The sequence below is a fragment of the Tyto alba genome, unplaced genomic scaffold (genome assembly GCF_018691265.1).
Source record: "Tyto alba isolate M040663 unplaced genomic scaffold, T.alba_DEE_v4.0 Super-Scaffold_2, whole genome shotgun sequence".
In the NCBI taxonomy this organism is placed as follows: Eukaryota; Metazoa; Chordata; class Aves; order Strigiformes; family Tytonidae; genus Tyto; species Tyto alba.
The window spans coordinates 52227097-52250919 of record NW_024881282.1 but is presented as its reverse complement, the minus strand read 5'-3'; the positions used below and the strand labels follow the sequence as shown (position 1 = coordinate 52250919).

Genomic DNA, 23823 nt, shown 5'->3' with positions numbered 1-23823 from the left:
ACTATTGTGAGAAAGATATAAGGTTTGAGTGTTTTCAATATATTAAAGCTGTTTTCATACAATGGAGCACTGTGTTACGCTGGCCACCTTCTCTACTCATATTGATGTAATCTCCTGTATAATTATGCCACCAGCACTACATTTTTGTAAGAGACTAAAAACCAACAGCTAATAAACTTCTGTCATTATCTATGAGGAAGAAAACAACCTACTGTGAATGGACATGTGGCTGTAAAGAGCCCAATTATCTGTACAGCACAAAGGACCACCAACTCCGGGCTGTAACTGGAACAGCCTTTGACAGTTTTGCTCAGTCTCTGGAAACACTTTGCATCACACTATCTGCCCTACAAAATCCAAAGCAACTCAAATTCATTTTAAGAGCCCAAGTTCAGAGAAGTAGTAAAAAAAAAAAAAAAATCAGAAGAAAATAAACTAGAAGTACTATTTTCTTCTCACCCAGGAACAAAACACAAACACTGAATTGCAGTATGCAAATCAAGTTCCAGTTACAAAATGATACCGTTCTGTGTTTTCTCCATCCCTTGGGATGCGGTGGTATTTTAAAAGGATGGCCATACTCTTTCCAGCAGACAAATCTCTCCCTTCCTACTCTCCTGTAGCACAGGGCTGGGTACTCCCTGCCTGAATAAACCAGCAAAGATACTCACGACTGGGAGACCAGAGGAATGTTATCAAAACCTACCACATTCCTAAATATACTTCTATTTTTGTAATCAAGTTTAAAGTATCCCAAGACAAATGTAACCAAATCATTAATGCCCTAAGCTCGAGACGACTCCTCTCTTTTTTCCAGGCAGGGTATGGCACAAGTGAACGGCAACAGATTTAGAAGTAGTAGGGATGCCTGCGTAGCTCCTCTGGAAATCTGGGAAGCCCAAGTGAAACATGGGTCAAGTTACAGAGGGAGCACTTCAGAGACTACCAAAGCTTCACTAAATTCATAGGGATTTCAGAGGCACCAGCGGTTCCACCATCTTGCTGCACTCCACTTAATTATTGATGGGAAGTTATAACCACCAGCCTGAATAGCTTTGGTCTCTCCATTTCAGAAGTCACTCCCATTTGCTTTTAGCAATGAAAGGGAACATAGCATTTGCATGACAAGACACATGAAATTCTACAACAACTCAAGAGAAAAACCATACTCCTGCTTTAAGAATTGTAAATGCCACCAGACGTATTTAGATTTACTGACAACTGACCTGAGCACTGCTGCTGCTGCTGGCAGTGTCTGCCAGAGATCCAGGCTCTCTCCCAACTTCCCTTCACATTCCCCCTAAACTCCGCTGTCAGATGCAACATCCCTATCAGACAGTGTGGCAAACATCCTTTTTGATTTCCAAGCATCTAGCGCTAACACAGCTGGCACCACAGCCTGCAGCTCCTGCCATGACTCATCACTTGTTGACTACACAACTTCAACCAGGCTCCTACAAATGAGTGCAAGTAGCAGGTTATCAGGTCTTTAAATTTTCTACTCTAACATGCAGAAAGCAAGGGCAAAAAGCTAATTTCACTCTTTATTTAAAATACGCATTTGTATAGCATTCATTTTTTACTGCATTAATTTGTAATACATTGTGATTTTTATTTTTTTTTTTTAATAGAGATGCTACCAACTGACAAAATGGCAACAAGGTGTATTGTTGAGCAAGGAGTTTCCCTCTGTGGGAGAGGGACAGTGTTATCAAAATAACATAAACCTGAGTACCCACAGAGTTTGTTAAACACACCCAAAGAAAGCATTTGCAAACAAATTTGAAAACACAATTTACTGAGTTAATACTTCACATGCTATCTGTGTACTTTTGGTTTCACTTTTTCATAGTTTCAGTCAAACAGTATTTCCCCTAGATCTGTCTTTAATCTCTCTTTCCTCCTTTCTACCTTCCACAGCCCTCCTTTCTTCTCCAACCACAGTTCCTTTTCATAAAATCACACAATGTTTGAGGTTCTCTGGAGGTCCTCTGGCTCAACTCACCTGCTCAGAGCACAGCCAGCTTTGAAGTTGCACCTGACTTAAATAGGTAGATCAGGGTGCTTGCAGCCCCATCCAGTTAAGTTTTGAGTATCTCCAAAGAAATTTCTCACTGTCCCATAAATATCTTCCCTTCCATCTTGGTCGTCCTCAACTTCACACCCAAGCAAGTGCACACAGGTCTTGCAAGCACCAGGCCTACAGCTACAAGCCTGATTTTGACACCTGGAAAACCATCTCTAATGGCCTACCTCCAGTGTCAGCTTTATGCAGAAGATGTGGCATATCTGCATGCCTTATACAGGGGCTCCAGATTTTATATGATGTTTACTGAGTACAGGATAGGCTGGGCAAATCTGAAGGGTCTGTTCCTTGCTTTTCTCTGTGAGGCTGTAGGAGCAGAGCAGCAAGGTCCTTCACACCCCACAGATTCCTGCAGGGTGGTGAGATCTCACACCTCCTCTAGCACCCTGCCATTCCCCTTCAGTTTGGCTCTTCCCTTGGCCACCTTTCCAAGGATAGTTCTCCTCGAATGTCTCATCATCTGTTCAAAGTGCCCAGGAACAGCCGAAAAATAAACCTGATTCATCCCTCTGCCCATAGCTGCCCCCAGCACTCCCAGTCCCAGCTAAAAAATGCACTGAAGCCCTATGTCTGTGATCAGCTCCTATGGCCACTCACCAAAATTTACTTCTGCCGTCTCAACACCAAGGAGATTTTAGTTCATTTATAGCAAGTATTATGTCCATAACCTGCTGTTACGGAACTTCCATTGCATGATAAAACCAAAGGAACTGCTGCTCCATATTCACTACATGCACACATATCCATTAAAAAAGCAAACTGCAAGCTGCAAGTGCCAGATTTGAGAATTCCTAGCAAGCCTCAATTTGGCCTCCTTTTGCATATGCATTTCAACACAATCTTTAATTACCTGATCTCCTACTTTTTGCATGAGACCCTGTCTCATTTAATGCCCAAAATAAATTACTTTAACTACCCGAAAAATTATTCAAGACCTTGTTTTCCCCTCATTGCTCAAAGTGTAATTCCATGCCTTAGTTCCCACACATTATTCAAGACCTTCTCTCCGAACAGACATTAATTTCTTCCTGAGCTCTTCTACTCTGCTCACCACTGTAGCATTTGAGAGTTTAGCAAACACTAATTTACTTTCATAGCATACCTGTGAAGGAGAGGTACCATTAACTTTACTTCACAGGTGGAGAACTAGAGCACAGACACATTATTATCAAAGGTATGCAACAATTTAAAAGTTGCAGCCTGAGATGCCTCGTGGCCGGATTCTTAGACCAGTGAGGCTTATATAATCTTTATATATACAAACCATACTTCCCTTGGCATGCTACAGCAACTTGTGCCAGACATCTGCAAATTCAAACTCTCAAATCAGGGAAACAAGGGATGAACCCCAACAGGTTGGGTAGTGGGGAGGCCAGGCACAACGCTGCGCCAGGGCTCGGTGCAGTCTCTGCCCCGTGCTGAATTCATCCCAGGGCCCACAGCAAACATGAGCAGGTCGCCCTTCATTGAGGACTCTTTAATGAGTGGCCAAATTGAGGTTCTACAGGCATCCTTAGTTCGACTGCCTTTTAGATTTGGACTATGTGTCCTCAGAACTGCAATAGTCTCGCAGGTTGATTTGTGTATAATTTCCTGGGTTTCAGAGGGAAATTGGAAAATCCGCTGAACAAAAATGGTAGCATTCAGGTGCCCGGGTCATCAGCAGTCTGGTCACCACAGACTCCCGTGTCTAGCCACAGCACGACCCCTGCTCTTTTCTGCTGAAAAATATTAAACGAAGTTGCCTAGCAATTTCTGCACATATGATGAGGACTACTAAATTTGCCTTATACAAATGCTAGCTACGGTAAACAGGTGTTCATATTCATGCTGATGATTAATTATAGCTGCTGGTGTGTCCTGCTGAAGAAACACAGCAGTCCTTCAATAAATGTTTATAATCTCATCAGCAAGGGGCTCACATTGCTGATTCCTTCTTTGTTCCAGTAATTGTTTTAAGTTTTCCATTGGAACTGACAATATTAAAACTGACACCTCAGTAGTTACTTTTACCTCTCTCTTTAATCTTAGTTCATAAAACCTGATGTTTCATTCACTTCACAATATCCCAGGGAAAAAAAATAATTGCATCACTATATGTTCATGATGTAAACTGACAAAACCATGACTAAAACCATGAACTTACACATCATTTTAGGAAGTAGGACATCCAGATCTCTCTAAATTTAATTGTTTGAACCTGAATATCATATATTCTATATATACTAAAATTCAAAGGGTGTCAAATTCTCTAAAGCAGTGAAGGTAAAACCTTGTACCAGGAGCCACTGTAAGAGAAGGAAGACCCATAACGAATACGTTTCTTGAGCTGGGACAATCACACTCTCTAATTATTCAGTAAACAATAGGTCCAGAAAGTAAATGAAAAAAAAGCAGCACAGAAACAGTACACTCGTAAGTGCTAGCAGGGAGAAGTGTTTACACTCCATACAAAGAATTATATAACTCAGGACTCATTATTTCAGTGACTTAAAATAAACAAACTAGTTTCCCTTAAGTAACTCTAAAGCAGTGTTTTACCCATCCATGCTCTATGCTCCCCAGGAGTTTACTGGCCACTTGCAGGAGAGCCGAAGGGTCATTTGAAAAAGTAATCCTATTGCTAACAAACTTAAACTGCCTGTTGCACCACTGCTTTAGGGGGAAAAAAAAAAAAAAATGTAAAATTTCTGTGGCCTGTTTCATGAAAATGTTTCACCAAAACCAGTACACACCTGTCTGGCTAGAAGAAATGCATTGCACTGCGGGGAACTCCACAGCCTCAGGTGCCTCACTGACAGACCCTGAGCCTGGGCATCATGCTACTGCACAAGTAACACCACCAGCTTAATTATCCCTGAATTTATATAAACAACATAATGATGCTAAAGCCACTATTCAAACAGCTTATGCATCTACAAACACAAGCCCCATCACAAGACTTACATGCTTTTAATATGAAATAGGAAAGGAGTAAAATAAGATCTTAATGCAGGCATATTTCTTACAGCCTTGGAAGACCTAAGTAATTTCACGGGATGCTCAAGAACTGCTAACATTCTCCTTTTTATAACCCATTTCTGCTAGTTTGCTATCTATAAAATCAAAATAATACATAATTCTTCTCCACCTCTTGGGTTCTTCTAGAAAGGATACATTCACTAATGACCATGACAAACAAGATGGTAAATAAACAGTATCGCCTCTAAAAAACACACATAGTTCATCAGAAGTGACTCTTTGCAAGTGGATGGTTGTCATGAAATATGAAACTGCACTTGATGCAATGACCAACTGTCAAAAAAAAAAAAAAAAATCCAACGCACATGGAGATGAAAAAGCAACAGAAATAGCATGAGGGTATGACACCTTTATCTAGTGAGTGCCTGAATTTTATTCAAAATGGAAAATTTTGTAATTTGGCACCTGTACAGGGCAAGTTTTAGCCTGGAAGTGGATCTAAAGACAGCAGTCACTTGCTACCACTTTTGTTTCATTCAGAAATCTCCAAATGGGAAAGTTGATACTGTCTGTCCTAGTATAGCTCCCATATAGTTGCCCCATTTATCACCATGACTGGCTTGTGAACTGACACTGGACAGTAGCCCAGAGATGACAGTCTCTTTGGACATGGGTCATCACATCCCATTCCTGCTGAACTTGTGGTGGTGGGGCTACCCAGACCTCAGGAAAAAATGACTTATGGAAAACAGAAAGAAATACTGAAGAACTATAATCCATTAATGAAAATCTCCAGGGTTCAACAATCATGAAAGAGTCATTAAGGAGAAAGAAATAAGAAGCTTTAATAAATTTCAGTTATTTTTAAAAAAAGATTATTTTAATTGTGTTTTCAAAGCCTGCTATATTCTCTGCTCAGGTTACTGAGCCTTTTTTCTTGTAGGCTGCAACAGATGTATTACCTTTAGTTTCAATGAAAGCTGAGATTTTACTGTACTGACATGAAGAGAACTGTGATGGGAGGAGAACCCCCCCTTGCACACACACATCCAATTAAGCTTCAGACTAGCAACACACACTCTTTGTAAAATGAAAAGCGGTTGTCCTGCATTCCTCACCCTTAAGATCAATTAACATCCCTGCAACCTGAGCTAGAGATATTGGATGCCCTTGTCACCGCATTACTCATAAAACCATTAACTCTTTTACAACCCCAATCAAATCTATGAGACTGCCACAAACAAGAACTATTTGTACCAATTTTATGAAATGAAGAAAATCTTGACAAGAGCGATGCTGCTACTGACTGTAGAACTGGAAACCATAGGCAGATCACTTTCCTCAGTGTTCTGTCTTGGTGCTACTTCACTAGCAAGTCTTTTCTATCAATATTTAATACAGCTTTAAAGCCACCCAGGGTATGAAAAGTAAAGACATTTGTTAGTAAGGTTTTGGCAGCTGAGGGAGTTTCTGCACCATAACATTGAGTCATGTTGGAAAATAACACACAAGTGGAGATTTTCTGCTGACATCATCCCAAATAGCGCATCATATATCGAATATTCATTTTAACTAATTATTCCCAGATTTCAGCCAACAAAGAGGACATTTTCAACCCTGAGTTAGATAAAACTTTCAGTTTTTACTTTCTGCCTTATTTGGTAGGCTTGGAGTCAAATACCTTACCTTCACTTTCCAGTGATGACACAGTGACAGGGTTGGGAGAGTTAATGGAAAGAAGGGAAAGACCATTACATGCATTTTGGAGGCAAATTTGAAGAGATTGATTGCCCTAAAACCGAGGAATCATATGTTTCTCACACAGGAATTGTGGAAGAATTGCTAAAAGGCATCATAGAGAAAAACGATACATGACTTTACTGCAAATACACCAGGGCAGACTACTTCGTCGAAAACATCAATGCTCTTGTCAAACAACTAGGCCTTGACAAATAACAGAAGAAAATTATTTGTGGAACTCTTAGTGACTAAATGGAACATTTTTAAAAAAAATGAGAACTTTCGGGTTAGTGGGAGTTTACTAGTAGAATTCTTTAAACGTTTTTTGGGATCACTAATATTTTCATTGCATCAACACAGAAAAAACCTTTATGACAATGGACTGTGCTGCTGACATCACGTTGTGAGGAATAATGTAAGAAGAACCATCAGTGAAAACAAGAGTATCTTTCAGGAGGAGATGGATGACAGAAACCAGAAGTAACATAAGACAAAATTTAACAGTAAGTGTTCACAGCAATGCTCTCTGGACTTGCGTGGGCAAATCACGAGAACTACATTTTGTGCAACCTGTGAGGTTCCAAAATCATTTGGAAGAAACCCAAACCAAGTGTTTTGCTAAATGAAAGAATTAGTGCTGAAATCAGAATGGGGTGGGCAAAGAAGAGGTTTGTGTTTGTTTTGGTTAGAGGTGACCAAATCAGTCTGGGTCCCAAAAACACCTTCCTGCTCAAGTCTAGGCTGAAACTCAAAGGTCTTGGCAAAACACCCTGGCTTCAGTGAAAGGACATATGTAATTTTTGGGAGTGTTCCAGGCAGCTCTGCTACACAGCATTCCTGACGCTCGCTATCAGTCTTGGTATAATATAACAAGAGCCTTTTTCATGCAAAGCCTCATTAAAAGGGTTAGAATAGCAGTGCCGTAATGCTGTGCAAGATAAATACAATGCTTTTTAAAGCATTTTATGCAAAAAGCACCAACTTGTCTGTGTAGGTTGGGTAGCAATTTCATCACCCATTGCAAAGTCTCACTGAAATGAGTACGATGACTGCACTAATAATGTCAATATGTGTTTGTGTACCACAATTATTATTTTAGTTATTCTAGCATTATATAGCACAGAAAGAGGCTCTTCAGAAAGCTAGGAGAGCTGATGTTGCACATCAAAACAAGGATATCCATTTAAGTGAACCCATGTGGATGAAATGTCCAAGCAAAAAGACAGCTGAGGTATTTTTTTTTTTTTACCTAGGGAGCTTTAGGCACTACTGCACCTTCCTTTGATCCAGCTGTGTCCCAATATCACAGCTAATGTGGTCTTCCATGACAAAGCTTCTGAGGAGTAAAGACAGTATACCTAACAGCAGAAGCTATGATATCCCAATATCCAGGCACAGCTGGGCTGAGGACAAACTAAAGTCACCTTTTTTCCTGTGATTCCCAGAGGCCTATTCTATTTTTAACTTTGTTTTCTTTCTGCTTGATCCTTTCATTATTCTAATGTAGTTTCTGCATTTTTTCCATTAATTCTGCCTCCATACAACACTCTAAGCAATACTACGAATGAGGGGAAGACAGAGTAACAAGCTCATGAAGTGATTGGCTCAGACAATCTTCAAATGCACTGGCTAATTGGATATATAACTCAAACGACAACAGAAGAGGGATGGATAACAATGCAGGGAGAGGAAACTAAATTTAAAATAGCTCCAACTCCATTCAGTTGAATGAACAACAGGTCTTTGATTTCATTAGCTCTGATACTCTGAAAATCATACCAATAAATATGATCTTATTCTCAAGCATGCATTCTTCTAAGCATACAAATGCAGAAGGAATGGCCACTAAAAGCTCTGCAATTACTCTAAATTTGCACTGTAAACAGCATAACAGCAGACCATAATTAAATTAGATATGAAACATTTCATTGTCCCCATTACATGAAATTCAATTTCAGTAGAGTGTTTATAGTAGCACCAGCAACATCTTTACACAATTTGTATGGGGCTTTAAGTAATGACCACACCTATTCAACCAAAATAGTGAGATGCATAGCACATGGAAAGACCAGACAAAAGAAACATTTGAGAAGCAATTGTGTTTGACATGGTGCCTCTATAAAAACTCCACAGCTTGAATCTCCTGTGACATGTTTGGTTTAAGGAACCGTGAGAAGTTGCAAACTCATTGTGCATCCAGCCCCTGTGCACTATTTTGACCATTCAATCGGTGTGTTGTGATCACCGTTGTAAAACACCACTTCAAAATCTGACACAGATTCATCCAGTCCAAAATACTTATGACCCCCACAGGCTGAAGTGTGTACTAACCTTTTATTATCTAATTAGAATAAAAGGATAAACCTATGAGATGTTTGGCTCAATCTTAGTGCCTTACATTAAGTCAAGAGTTAATAATTTATTAATCAGCATTCAAGAAATCCTTATTATATGTGACAGTTTTTGGAGGGGTTTTGCTTTTAAATAAGAAAGACCTTCAACAACAACAATCAGCTGGGGAAATACTTTGACATACTGCTTTGACATGTTCCTTTGATTTACATATTAAAGCAAGAAAAAGTTGTATCATTTTCACATTTTTCAGTGCTGAGCAGATTACAAATTTTGAGTTCTTGTGTAGATGACTTTATGTCAACATGTTACCTGTTATGACTATATTCCCCCGAAAATAGGTCTTTTTTTGTATAAGAACTATGTCTTAACATCATAGATAAACTATAATATTATCAGCATGGTATATTTTCTTTAAAATGGAACGAGATCAAGACTATATTAAGGAGAAACCCAGTAAACAACCAAACATCCTACATTAGTTTACTTCTGGAGATAGGCAAGCATGGTGCACTGGGAGAAAACCAAGAAGAAAATCCCTTGCTTCCTAATTTTTCAGAGGACAGCAGTACTCTGGTGCTGTAAGGCACAATCATATTCATCATTTTGCCTTACAACAAATGTAAGGTTCTTATGATTTATTTCAGCAAAGTGGAAATGAAGCCAAATCATGCAAAAAGATACCGACTGCCACTCACACAGTACAGAAGAGCAAAAAAAGTGCATCAAACTTCAGCTGCTCAACAAAAGGCTCAGCTTCACTCCAAAACTCCCAAACCACCATCTGGAACAGCACAAACCTTTTAAAAAGGTAATTTCTGTGCGTGGCTGGTTCTACTGCCCACACTTCGCCCTGACAGCGCTGCACAAAACCCTGGGGCAGGGGCTGAGTGTGGCTTCCCTGCCACCGTGCCCGTGGGCACCGGCTCCTCCTGGAGAAGGGCACAGGGCAGCTCCGAAGCCCGATGGCTACAGGGGACAAACCCCAAGGAGCTGCAGGGAACAACGCACAGTTTGCACAAGGACTTCGGAGCAGGTGGTTTATTTTGGTTTCAGGTGAGCTGCTGCTGCTGTCACGTGGGCGCAAGTGAACAAAACCCACCCCTTAATTCTTCACAAGTGGTCTTGGACTTGCAGCAAGGGAGCAGCCCACTTCAGTTACTTGCTCCTGAAAAGGCCAGGTCACAGCAGGAGCTCAGAGGACTGACTCTCCCTTGATAACAAACATTAATTAACTCCAACTTACAAACAAGGAATCAATGCCTTTATAGTGCTTTAAAAATATCCACGTGGCCTTTCGAAGGCACTCTACAAGGGCTACCGCCACCCTACTGCTCCTCAACACAAAGTGTTTTAACAAAAGGTTTCCAGCAGTCAGACTCAATAAACTGCACCTGAAATACCACCTGGGTTTGCAGACAGACCCCGCTTACTCTGAGAGTGGCTGTGCCACTTCAGCTGCTTTGTATTGTTCATCAGCAGTCACAGCCAAGTAGAGCCCTAACAGGAACCGAGGTTTTAATACTTGCATGAGGCTCAGATTCTAGCAAAGGAGGAATATTGTCTGTGTTTTGGGGGTTGAGGGTTTTTAAACATCTTAACAGCAGAACATTTATCACAGCCAAAGGAAAATGAGGTTATGCAAAATACTTACTTCGAAAATGCTCTGAGGCATAATAGTAGACGTCCTCATAGCCCTCGTGGTAATCCTCCTCTGGCCGGTACTTTTTGCCTTTTCTTCTTCTTGATCTTCTTATCTGCTTGACGAAGCCCAAGAAGCGCTCCATCTCCTCCCTCAGCAGCACCAGCCCACAGCCCCCTTCGCCCTCTGCTTCACAAAGAGCTGTCCCAGCATGAATTGACCGCAAGCACCCGAGCAAAGCTGCAGCCTCCAATCAGCCACTCCGTACCATTAAAAAAACCCCTCCCTTATCTCAGCTGTGACTAGGAAGCATACTGGTTTTCCTTAGAAAAAAAAAAAAAAAAAAAAAAAAAAAAAAAAAAAAGGAGGGGAGGATAGACTTTATCAAATCTACTGACTGGAATATTTCAACATGAAAACAAAGGAGGAAAATTTTGAAGCAAAAGGAGAAATTCAGGATTTCAAGGAGTTATTAAAGAGGACAAAGTTGAAGAGACCTGCCTGCCAGCAAGGGGAAGCCCAGCACTGAGAGCTCCCTATCCTGTGTCTCCATCATTTGAAGAGGGGCTGGGAGGCGGGGATAGATGTTAGTCAATGGACTGAACCATATCTCAAGGCAAAACGGGTTTTCATTTGCCAGTTAAATACTGCCCTCACATTTACCTGGGCACAGGCTCAGAAGCCCATTTGATTTCATTTGTTGTAAGAAGAGGAAACACACTGATCCGTTTCTGGCACCACATATGCTGGATGAATAAATAGCAAAGTGGTTTAATCCATACACACAGCCCACTCACCGGCAAGTGTGTGCTGAATGTGTTAATTGGAGCAGCAGGGAGAAAGCTCGGCAGCTGTTAAAAAATGACACATATACCCACTGGGCATTAGTGTATTCTAATCACTGCTAGATCTAAACATTAAAAAGCACTCCACAGACAGGTCTCCTATAGAGCTGGCCAGGCTATACGGCAATAGGCAAACAAAAGAAGCGACATCACAAGCATACCACGATGATACTCGTCTAAAATCCCAGCAGAGTTTTAAAAACTTTAAAATTAAGGTACGGCAGACTATCCTTTGCACAGGATGACAGGAATAAAAAGCCTGAAAGGTGCTGGCACTTGTCTCTTGCTGAGTGCCTGAATCCTACACGCATTCCCTAAGATAAGACTGGAATTTCATCTGTGTCTCCGGTGAAGTTTCCCTCCTACACCAGAACAAAAGCAGTGCCTGCTCAAATCCTATCACGTTGACATCTGCCACAGGTTGGTTTTGCTTTTTTTTTTAACCACGCTCCCACGAGCCAAGTGAGGTCTCTAGCCCAGCAGGACCTCTCCTGTCTGCTGGCACAAGTCAGGGATCAATCAGTCACCTCGGTCAAACCACGTGCTGAACACATTCACCTGCACCCATGCTCACAGGAGATACCAATTTGCACCTATGAGCATGAGGAACTCAGAGAGTCTTCCCCATAAAATAGATTTTACAGGATCATCATCTGGAAAATGAAGAGCATGCAGAGGTGGGATTAGTTTCTGGTGATGCAGACATTTCGGTGAGTCATTATTTTGCAAAGAGCAAATGAGGGCAGTGTTTTTAAAAGCGTAAAGAACAAGTAAAGCAAAAGCCAGGATAGCAATTTATCATTGTTTCAACAGAAGTATGCAGGGATTGATCAGAATTGAATTGGGATTTTCTAGTCTTAAAACATGTAAGAGTTATCAGTATAGGTCAACTAGACCTGCTATCTAAGGGTCCTAAAACAAACACACACTGAAAGCAGGCACTGGAACTCTTTTGGGCTTGTTTCAGCTTCCCAGGTATTTTAAAACAATATTGTCACAAAACCACACCCATTTTATCCATAAAAGCTCAAAAACCCTGGATGCTCCTACCAAGCTCCCCAGGGTAATACAGACTCACCCTCCTTGACCTTACCAGCCCCTGCTTTTCCACTGTGAAAATGCAGCCGCTGTTGCTAGCTGATGAACACCCTGAGGGCGCCACCAATATTATTTTTAGTGTAACTTCTGTAAGGAGATTGTGTTTTATTACAAATGTGTTTTTATCACAGAGCTTTCAACTTTCAAAGGGTAAAGACCTTAGAGGAATATTACAGGCATATGACTAAAAATATAAAACCCAATAAAAGTTTTTATATGGATCTTTAAGAATGGATCACTGTATGTTCTGAAGGTTTCAATTCACGTGTCTTTTCTGTGCTCTGCCACCAAGCAGCAAAAACATCACATTAGTATCATGAAACATGAAAACCAAAAACTTAGCCTACAGCAGAAGCAGCACTCTCTCTTTTCAGAGGGAAACGTTGTTTTGACACTACATTTGCTCCTCTAGAGCACTCTCCCTGATGGATGTGCAAAAAGTTATTTGTAGGTGTCAGAAACATCCATCTTGACGACAGAAGTCTTGCAGCCATCACCATTCCCTAAGTTAAATTATAAGGTTCAATTCAAAAAGAGACAGCTACTTTTTAAAAAGGAGAAAACGTAAAACTTTCCTGCTTTCAAACCGTCCTCTAAATGAAAGCTGAAAACTTGAACTGAGCAGACACTTGGCTTTCATCAAGTAAATTTGCCCTTCTCCACCACCCCTGCTGCTGAGCACGCTGTTGCAGCGGGAGCTCCTCCCAGAGACACGGCTTCCCCCGGGCTCAGCACGCCCCAGTGACACTTCGGTCCTTTCCATAGCAAGACCAAGACAGCAAATAAGCAGACATGGGAGCAACCAAACGATCTCAGCCAGCATTGCAAGCACCAGATGTAGTACACCGACTGCCTGACCCTTTTCTGGAGAGAACCGATATAAATATGGGTGAATGTTGAGCTTTAGAGAGGTGCATCACATGACCATATACCCCTAATGTAGTAAAGTAGAAAAAATGGTATTATTGGTCAGTTCTCATGGTAATGGCTCCCACCTGTCCTGTATGTAAAGCATGAAGGCACTGAGGGGGAGCACAAGCACTCCTTGGATAAGCACAGGGGGTTCGAGCTCTGCGGCTCTTCACTGTATCCCACCAACTACTGCCTACAAAGAACAGGCTCCACCTCCCACACCAAAGGTGTAGAAGAAGGTCCACAGTTTCTAACACACATGCTGACAGTCTTGCCATCTTGTAAATTATACACCTGTTTCCTTTTGCATGAATGCAAACAGCAGAGACAATTTTTTTTTTTTTAAATAAACCTAGAACAAGCTGAGCTTTCAATAGGATTTCTCCTGCCCTGAAATATTCTCGTATTCAGGCCAATTTGAAGAGAAGGAAATACCTTAAATGAGAGCAATGTTATTATATATCAATAGGAGTCAGAGTACTAAGTATTTCACTATACTATAAAGATTTTCAAACAAAACTTATGTTTCATATGCATTATGGACTACCTCTACTGCTTTGCTGAGAACACTGGAGACATTCATTAGCTACTCCTCATGCCACACCTTTAAATATTTTATCATAGCCCTGCTTTCAAAGGTATAAGCAGAGAATTCAGTTCCACAAACACAGTTTACTGTAGATAGAAAAAAAAAAATCAACCAAAAGAGCTAACTACTGCTTTCCCCATTGCTCAGGTTTCACCCTTCCACCGCTTCTTGTGGTGAACGACTCATTCCTTCATGGAAATGAATGTGGCTCTTGCAACCTTCTGCTTGAAAAGAATAAAAAAGCAGAAATATAATAGACACTTACTGCAGTCCCAGAAAGGCATATTGATTTAATGGGAGGAGCAGAGAAAGAAACAAACATCGGCTTTCAAATTTTTAAAACGCAAAACATCAGAGATGTTTGTACATTAATGACAAAGAGAATAGGATAATTATGCCCAGAGGGCATAAAATCAGGTGTTGGCTGATATTCTGAAGCTCTCTCTGAACTAGAATTTGGAGAATCAATTTTCTGGTGTTATAAAACAATGTAAGTATGTCTCATCCTTGATCCATGAATACACCTACTCCAATCAAAGTGAGTGATCAATTGCCATTTCCAAGGCGGCTTCTTTAGAAGAAGCAAGGATTGTCATGCTGTCTTCAGCATGACTTGCATAATAAAAATTTTGCCAAGTGACATCAAATAGATATTTACATTCTCCATTCTGATAACTAATTTGTTTAAGTTAAGAAGCAGCTCCATCAAACTGGATCTGTCTCAGGTCAGTGACTTACTGGAAAAGACTTCATGGCAGTAATAAAACAAATATACCATTAAGACACTGTCCTGTTCAAATAGCTGAGCTGAGGCATAAATGTTTTTGCAGCCATGGATAACTCTCTGTAAGAGAGATGTCAGCTTTTAAGCTTTAACTTGTCTCTGTACCCATAGCAAAGATTAGGTCTCTCATCATGTAAAATACTTGCATTTAATGTTTTACTTGCACAGAATTAGCCAGGCAGTTATTGTGGTAAACTTTCATAGGTGACACACTTATTTTCTAGAGCACTCCTTCCAGTATTTGGGGAAAGCAGTAGGAAGAACATTTTGTATCTGAGGATAAGCCACTAAGGTAGTAAATATTTAACAAGGATTTCCATTTGAAACCAAGGCCTGTGTACAAAGCAAGCCCCTCTAACCTTTTGTATCATAAATACAAAATGGAACTGGCACCAAATATTAACAGTTCTAAGCAGGTATTTCGCATCCTATTCATCAGCATGTTTCATTGTTTAAAAGAACATTTTAGATGGAAGAACCCTCCCGTGTCTCGCCCTGCTTCTCTGGACATCTCCCAAAAGACGTTTGCTGGGGGGAGGAACATTCCCAATGGCAAGCAACCACGTAAGAGAGCACAGAGACTTACCTGCTTCAGGTTACTCTCTTGAAAAACAAACAAACAAAAAAAAAAAAAAAAAAAAAAGCAAACAAACAAACCCAAACAAAACAAAACAAAAAAAACAACCAACACACAACAACACAGAACTATAAATACACAATACAAACATTAGGATGAATATAAACAGTTCTTGGAAGTTGGCTGAATAGAGAAAGTAGTTCTTTCCCCTCCTCTCTCAAGTCCCTAACCATAAAGATACAGCAAACCTCAAAAGAGAAGAACAGACCATTTCTTCTCTGGCTCTCTTTCAACCAAGTGATGTCTTTGATAATCCGCTGTTGTTTCTGGAGATCAGCAATAACAGACAAAGGAACTATTCCCCTTATTCATCTTACAGTATCATCTTGCCTGACCTTCTAGTTTTTTCAAGAGCAGATGTTTGTTTACATGCCATAATTGCTCATGTTAAGGCTGCAATTTTCCACTCAAAATTTGCCCTAAATACCTTGGTACAAAATGTGATCTTATCAATTTGAAAATTATCAAATGCCTGTAATTTACAATCTATTAATCACTGTAAGAACATATGGTCCGTGTACACAGAAGCACTGTCACGCATGAAGTCAATACTGTGTGTAAGGAGAAACTAGCAGCCCACCACCCCCCTGAGGTACCCCTGTTCCACCTAAAACCCTTCTGCCTAAAGCAAGATTCTGAACACTAGTTCTGTGCTCTTCCTAAAGACACCTGGGAGAGACCACTGAAAGCATGGGACATATTTAATATTACACTGCACATCTCTCTTGTTTGACAATACAAAAAAATGCAGAATAACCAGTGCACTATCTCTGGAATATTGCTGCATGAGAACTTATGGTGATAAAATACCACTCATCTGTATAATACTACTGTTATTTTTAAGATCTGATACTTTTTATATACTGTTATCAGTTTGCTCTGATTTTAATGCACTACACTCACTTTCACAAGTCATTCATACATTCTTGTTATTCATTGCTCACATACAAACATAGACTATTCTATTCTTGTCTCCCGAATTAAAGAATCCAATACTTAAGAGCTGGAGTTCAGTTTTTCTGTCACCTAGTTGTGAATTAACTGGCAAATCTTTTTCCTCTTCTTTTTTTTTTTTTTTTTTTCAAATGAACTTACACATTTTTGAGAGACTTGCAACTGCCAGCAAATACTTGGAGGAGTTCATTAACGTATTTTATCATGTATATATTATTTCATATTAACTTTCCCAATGTTTTTGCTTTTTGCAACATTTTCTCACATAAAACCGTGAATGCCAACGCAGTAAATGAGGATAAAGCAGAACACAAAAGATAGAGGAAGAGGCTACATTAATTTAGAGGGAATCGGGGGGCTGCTTGTGGACTTAATATAAGAACACTGTCTCTCATATATGGAGAATGCTGAGAAATCTTTGTAGCACTGTTTCAAAAGGGTCACTTGTCACGTTGAATTTTATGCAGAATGTATGCTTCAGGGAAAAGAAGCTTCCTCCTCCTCCCCGCTTCAATTCAGCTGAAGCAGTTTGCATACATTCTATTTTTCTTCTTCTCTTTCTAGCCTATTTGGCTTTAAATAAGTGACTAATTAGAATATACAAATATGCAGAAATAAATGTAAACTTCACCACCACCAAGGAAATAGAGCTTAGGTAAAATTAAGTACAAAAAAGTTTGAGTTTGCTTAATATTTTGTGACACCAATAATCATTCTACACAAAAAGCTAACCAGACTACTACTCTAACCATATTTAAAACCCCTCAAGGGCTGAACCAGTAGACTGATATTTTAAAATACTAAAACTAGAACATAACTCTTTGAGAAGTCTGAATTAAAGGTGTTTTCATCTTTCTAAAGAAACGTAGCAAATGGCTAGAGGGAACACTACCAAGATTTTACTTATTGTGTCTGTTTTATGCACAAAGTGTTATCTCAAATCAACTATGAAATACATATGGAGAAGTGGTTTGGAATATGGATATGGTTTTTACTTCTCACTGAGTAAAAAACCATTCTATTTCCTTAATTTTTGAGTCTTCAAAAACTGCATATTACATTTTAATTATGGTTAGAATTGAATGTACAGCACTGAAAAGAATAATTAATCACTAGAACAAAAATACCTAGCAAATACATTAAATGAAGTTCTTACACCACAGCATCAAAATATTCTCTTAGGCCGCATACCACAGACTACAGGAGCTATAGGGTAACATCAAACAAGGCTGAGGTAGGTGGGATTTCAGTTAATTGACAGTGGAAGACCTGAATGTGATGTGTGAGATTTAAGGTAGAACACAGGAGAATCCATCGCTGAACATTTCTTTCCATGTAAAAGTTTATGCAAGAGACTTTTTATTATGTGATATTAAATGGATTTAGCTTCTCTTACCTCATGAGATTAGCAAAAACGGTTGTGGAAAAGCCTCCTGCTCATCATTCCATAGATGTAGCCTATCCTACTCACTGAGACTCTTCCCCAACATCCATGGCCACAGCCTCATTGAGCAGTGGGCTCTAAGTGCACACACACACTCTGACACACACATATTCCCATCGATTATCCCACCCTATTTCCATGGGCCTAAAGAGGTTTCATCTTAAAACACAAAGGACCAGCATGACACAGAACATTAGAAAGAAGAAACCTCCACTTGCCATTTCACAGAAATCCTCCTTTGCCCATCTTCTGTCTGATATCAATTATCTGCATAGGAAATATCATATGAAAGATTTAGATTTACAAACCTTTTGGTGCAGAGGAATGTGTGTACTCCCCAGCAGCACCGTGATGGGAGTTCTAGCTCTTCTCTTACTAAATAACAGCAGCCGTTTGGGACCAGTGAAAACCTTGTTATGTTTCACCACTGCAAACATCCACCAGTCATGTGTTGTGCATTTCTCTGATCAAAGAATTATTGCAACAAGAAATTTTTGTAATTTGTTTAATAAACTGAAGGAACGGGTAGAAGTAATAAAGGTTGGGCAACAGGAAACAAATCTGACAGAGAACACTACAACTAGGGAACTGAAGCAATGAAAAAGCCCCTCTGGGAAAAAACACAGGCATCCAGAAAGTGATTTGTATCGTGAGACCCATATGTTTTATCAGGGTCAACATACAGTGGATAAATAGAAATATTTTATTGCAGGTGAGCTCTGACAAGAAGACAATTCTGCTCAACCGTCAAGAAAAGACAACTACAGACAAATTCTCCATTACGATCATGTGAATTTACAATTAAAGACTATGTAAATATATATGCAAATTAAACCATCCATCTGGAGCTCACTGCCCTAGAGGCACAGGTCAGCATGAAGGCAATGAAGAATCCAGTTGTTCAGATGGATTAACCCTTTTCCTCCTCTCTAAATACCCTCCACACTCAGTTGTTCCCTTTTTCATTTTAAATCCTGAGTTTTAAGTAATTCCTGTTGTCCTTGCACAATCTGAAACTGCAAAGCACACCAAGTAAAAAGAACAAAGGCAAAAGGACAACTTCACATGTAACCTTACATTAATGAGGACCAAGTATTACATGTCCACAGAACTGAATGATCACAGTTTCCATCCACAAGCCCTCGGTACAATAGCAAGGCCCATTGAACATTAGTGTGGTACTTCATCTCCCTCATGCCAAACAGCAGTTTGGGAAATGAGAGCTGCTGACACCTCTTTATGGATGAGGTTTGACTTCCCTTCTGTCCCCATCCCAAGGGCACAGAGCAGGTTCTGCAGTTCAGACTGTAATTTGTTTCCTAGTGCAAATCCACCTTCTTCCATCCAGGAAAAAAAAGGAGAAAATCTGCTTGATGCTGTTGCTAAGATGTTAACAAAGAAAATACAGACAAAGCAAATGTACAGACCTAAAAATTGTCTGCTCCATTCTCCTCCATGAGAGCAGTGTTCCTGGTTTGAATGTTAAGAGGCAAACCACAAGGAAAAAAAATACATTACACCCTGGGCTTGTGAAACTCATCTACTTCTGCCACAAGTTTTGACATTTTCTACTGGAAATTCATGCTTACAGTAACAGTTTTGCCATATAAAATTGCAGGACTAAATATAAAGTGATCATTTGTTCCGTGTTGCACCCTTCACAAGGTAATGATACAGGATAGAACAAATACTTTTATTTTTGTTTGTAAAAGACTGAGATCATTGACCTGAACAGACATTCCAGAAGCAATGGGATTATTGAGGTTTCTTCTCTTGGAAAGTTGATAGTTCCCAAACAAAAGATTACTTGGAACTTATATTCTGTGGCACTTAGCAGAGAGAAAAAAGCCTAATTTTTCAAACTCCCCTTTGATGATGCTTTGTACTTCACGATTTTCTTCATTCCTTTCTCGTGGCCCTCCTCATCATTGGTAAATACAAATGCTCATCAAGGTGTTCTCAGGAAGCCATCCCTAATGCATCCACTTTAACACATTTTTTTTTAACATACATTTTCATCCTCACATTCTCTTGCCTGTTTTCTTCAACCAGATCCTTATCTTACGGCATTGTTTCTTTCTTGGTCTACAGGTTATGTTGCAGGAATCTGCTACTGAAACTACTGAAGCTCCCTATGATGTATTTTGACACCTGAGTAAAAAATGTGTATAGGAAGAAACACATAGCATTCCTTCTTGTTAATTATGAAAGCCACAGAAGATGAATACACTGATCAAGAGCAAGTTCCATATTTCCTAACACATGAAGTAGCAGGGCTTGCAAATAATCACCTAAAGATTCAAGATACACAAAGACTTCAGTTTTTGCCAACACTAACCAAATGATAAAAGGAAAAATTAAGGAAATGTTACACCAGACTAGATAAATTATTATCAGTGTACAAAACTGACACTGCTAGCTTCACTATCCTAAAGAGTTCTGTAACTAATTGCAGATATCCCAGCTGAGAAGTATTTTCACTGGTTTAGATGCTCGGTATATATCTACAGACAACAGTTCTAAAAGATGAAAATTCAGACTGGATGTGTATTTTACAAACTGACATGCTAATTATTCATATTTTGATTACTCAACCATTACAATTTTGCTAAGAAGCACTAAAGCAGCTCTGCAGACATAGTCATGCATTCTCCCTGGTTTATACCATGTTGTGTAGAGTATCACATGGTATTGACTGACATTTAAGATTCTTCAATAAACTATTTTGCAATTTGCAATTCTTCTTTCTCCTTAAAAAAACTTAGGTCTGAGTTTAACCTCTTGAAAAAAGGTGTTTCAGGTAATGACACTTTACTGTCCTGCTCTCTACTCTTTGAATTGGCTTGCCTGTAAATTACTCCATGCACTACCTATTCAGGTGGGGAGCACAGGCTTTCTGTACTTCTGTAATATAAGATCTCAGTCCACAAATCTTCTAGGAGCTTAACCTCACACACCGTCCCACTGTGCTGAACGTGATGCCCAGCGGTAGCGAGCGCTATGACCATGAGCAGTTGCTGCATCAGATGCTCACAGCTGCACCGGTGCTGCCGCATCCTAACTACAGATACTGTTGTGCCACAAGTTTTGTTTTACTTAAGAAAAACGTAACTGAAGTGAAAATGATCTCACCGTCATTTAAAGACAAAAAAACAAACTAAAACAAAACAAGTGAAGTTTTTTGTTGGACCTAAAGATCACATTCTGGAAGCTGAGGGTGATAGCCTGGCATTCCATTTTCCAAGAAGTCTAAACAACCACAATAAATTTACAAATGCAGACATGCGGCACTGCTAAATTTCATTTCACGCCCAGTAAGCAAATATTACCAAACTGAAAGTACTGTCATCCTCTGTCTTTTTAGTTAGAAATCTTGTAGACAATAAAGGTTTGACCTTGAAATATTTCACAGATGGATGAAGCTGCTTAATTTGCTAGTCACTTTGTTACAGATTTTGCAGAACTGCAAAGTTAGGTCACATTTACTCTAATTTCACTTTACAATAACTTTACAAACTGCATCATCAGTAAGAGTCACTAAAAGTGCATTAATGAACCATGTGTCTGAACTGTCATGAAAAGTTCAGTTTTGAAATTAAAAATGCTAAGATAATACAGAAGCTAAAGATAATTATATTTAGGCCTCCTAGAATTATTTCTAGTGTTAAAACATAAAAAGTAAACCCATATACTATTTTTTTCAAGATTCCACTACACTGACAAAACTAGTAGAAGTTTTGTTTTTATGAAGCCAGTGGAAATATATGGCCTTGTGTGAAGGAATGCCTAACTGCTACAGTACACAGATGCAAAATTCTGTTCATCGGTTATTTTAACATGGGATGAGTCTACACTGATGTGTATTTTAAAGGGAAAAATAAAGGAAAAATTCCAATGCTGTTTAATCAAGGGACAGCTATTATTTTCTGATACTCCTACTGCATTTCATATACTACATGAGGGTTGCTATGCAAAACAAATAACCAAATATATACAACTACTACCTTTTTAATGATTTAGTTAGCTAAAAAAATCCTGTTCAGTTACAAAACATCATAACTCATTACCACTTAAAATCTCAGTGAATGCATTAAGTCACATTTTTTTTCAAAGACTAAAAATTCATTTCAGCCCAATTACCAAATAAGAATATTAATTGAATAAGAATTGCAAAAGTCTGAAAAGGATTTAGGATCTCTAATGAATTGTAAACTACTGCAAACAAACAAAGAAGTTGAAAAATAAGCATTCTGCATCTTCAAAAAAAAAAAAAAAAGAAAACAAAAAGCAAACAAAAGTTATTTTGAAGTACTGCTTGGTTGCTTCTAGGCATGTTCCTATTTGTCCCAAATGATTCCCTTCTGAAAGATCCACCATCTCGATCCCACCAACACAGATCCCAGTAACTGATTCCCCACAGGGCATAGAGATAGTCTGAAATCAGATGGACTCTTCAGAGAATAAAATCAAGCTCTATCCTTCCCATGTTTAGAAACAGTCTCTCTCTTTCTCTCCTGCCTCTATTCTCACACAGAAAAAACAGTTCAAACAGAGTAAGACCACTGCCCACCACACTGATTCATACTGACTTTTATTCCCACAGTCATGGCTTACATGGCAAAACATGTTTTCCATGTTTTGATTTTAGACATAAAAATGCAAAATGCTTGAGCCAGACTCTCTCTTGGTCAGTAAGTTTAAATTTTTTATTTTGATTACTGTTACCTTTAAAATTGAGTTCTCTGAACACTGTCATCTCCTGAGGCCAATGGGAAAAACTTTCAAGGAGTTTTTTTGTCAGATCCTGAATTCAAGCTTTAGGGGTTACTTTACTTGTAACAACCTAAAGGAAATCACAGGCATGGGAGGGCAGGTAGGGGAAGACACTTTCTTTTGCTGCTTATGTCCTTGATGTCATCAACTGTTATAAGCACAGAGTCCAAAAGCTGAGACCTGGCAGGTAATAGGAAAAACAAAGCCTGCAAGAAAAAAACCACTTGCAGATCTGGCCTTAAAAAATTACAGTTTTTTTAATACAGTGTATCTGCATTACAGAACTGCCGACTGTTACGGTGCCATTTTTTTGTAACAAGAACATAGGAATGGAAGAATTTCTTTCACTGATTTTGGAAAAAGACTAACCACCTGGTTTAGGAAGACTAGTCTATACTTCTTAATACTATGTATACTAGTTGGACTAAAATCAAGTCCTATACTAATGCATGCATTAACGACTTATGAGCATTCATGCCTTTTATTTTACCTAGTGTATTTAATAGCACCTTGAGGGAAAGATAAAAAATTATGAGTCACATTTAAGTTTATCAAATGAGGATTTAAATTTTATAAGATGGGTCCTGTCTGCCAATGCAGCCAATTTTCCCAGGATCTCCTCTGATGCCACTTCCAAGAGGTGAAAGAGAAAACGTAACACTGAATATTAACTTAGCAGCATTGTTTCTAAAAACTACATTGTTGAAGGCATTCTATGCCTATTAATATCTGATAAGCTGCTTTAACACCAGCTCCTCAACTAAAATAAATGAGAATTTCAACTTGCAGTTAAAGTACAAGTTTAAAGCATACAAAATTTAGGCGAAAAGCTTGAAAATGTAATTTAAAGACGTTCTTTAAGTGAAAAGGTAAAATCCAAATAAAGCCAGACCCTTCCCTACTAACTCTTTGCACTCACTGTCCCCCCTATTGTTCCTACTTCTACAATATTTTGAAGTCCTATATTGGCAATATCGTTCAGTTCATCAAGTAACTGTCTTAAGTT

General features: G+C 39.2%; 1 protein-coding gene across 10 annotated transcripts in view; it reads right to left on the bottom strand.

The window, feature by feature from the left end:
- Positions 1–23823, bottom strand: part of GRIP1 (glutamate receptor interacting protein 1) — a 335638-nt gene that overhangs the window by 221976 nt on the left and 89839 nt on the right. For 5 of the 10 annotated variants that reach the window (XM_032999950.2, XM_042791893.1, XM_032999948.2 and 2 more), the window contains exon 1: positions 10794–11074. The exons of 1 other annotated variant lie outside the window; for it this stretch is intronic. In XM_032999950.2, the coding sequence (XP_032855841.2) occupies positions 10794–10926 (133 nt within the window). In that variant the 5' untranslated portion in view covers positions 10927–11074. Of the gene's footprint in view, positions 1–10793; positions 11075–23823 lie in introns of those variants that run through there. 4 more of the 10 variants (XM_032999943.2, XM_032999945.2, XM_032999949.2 and 1 more) reach the window with 1 other exon arrangement.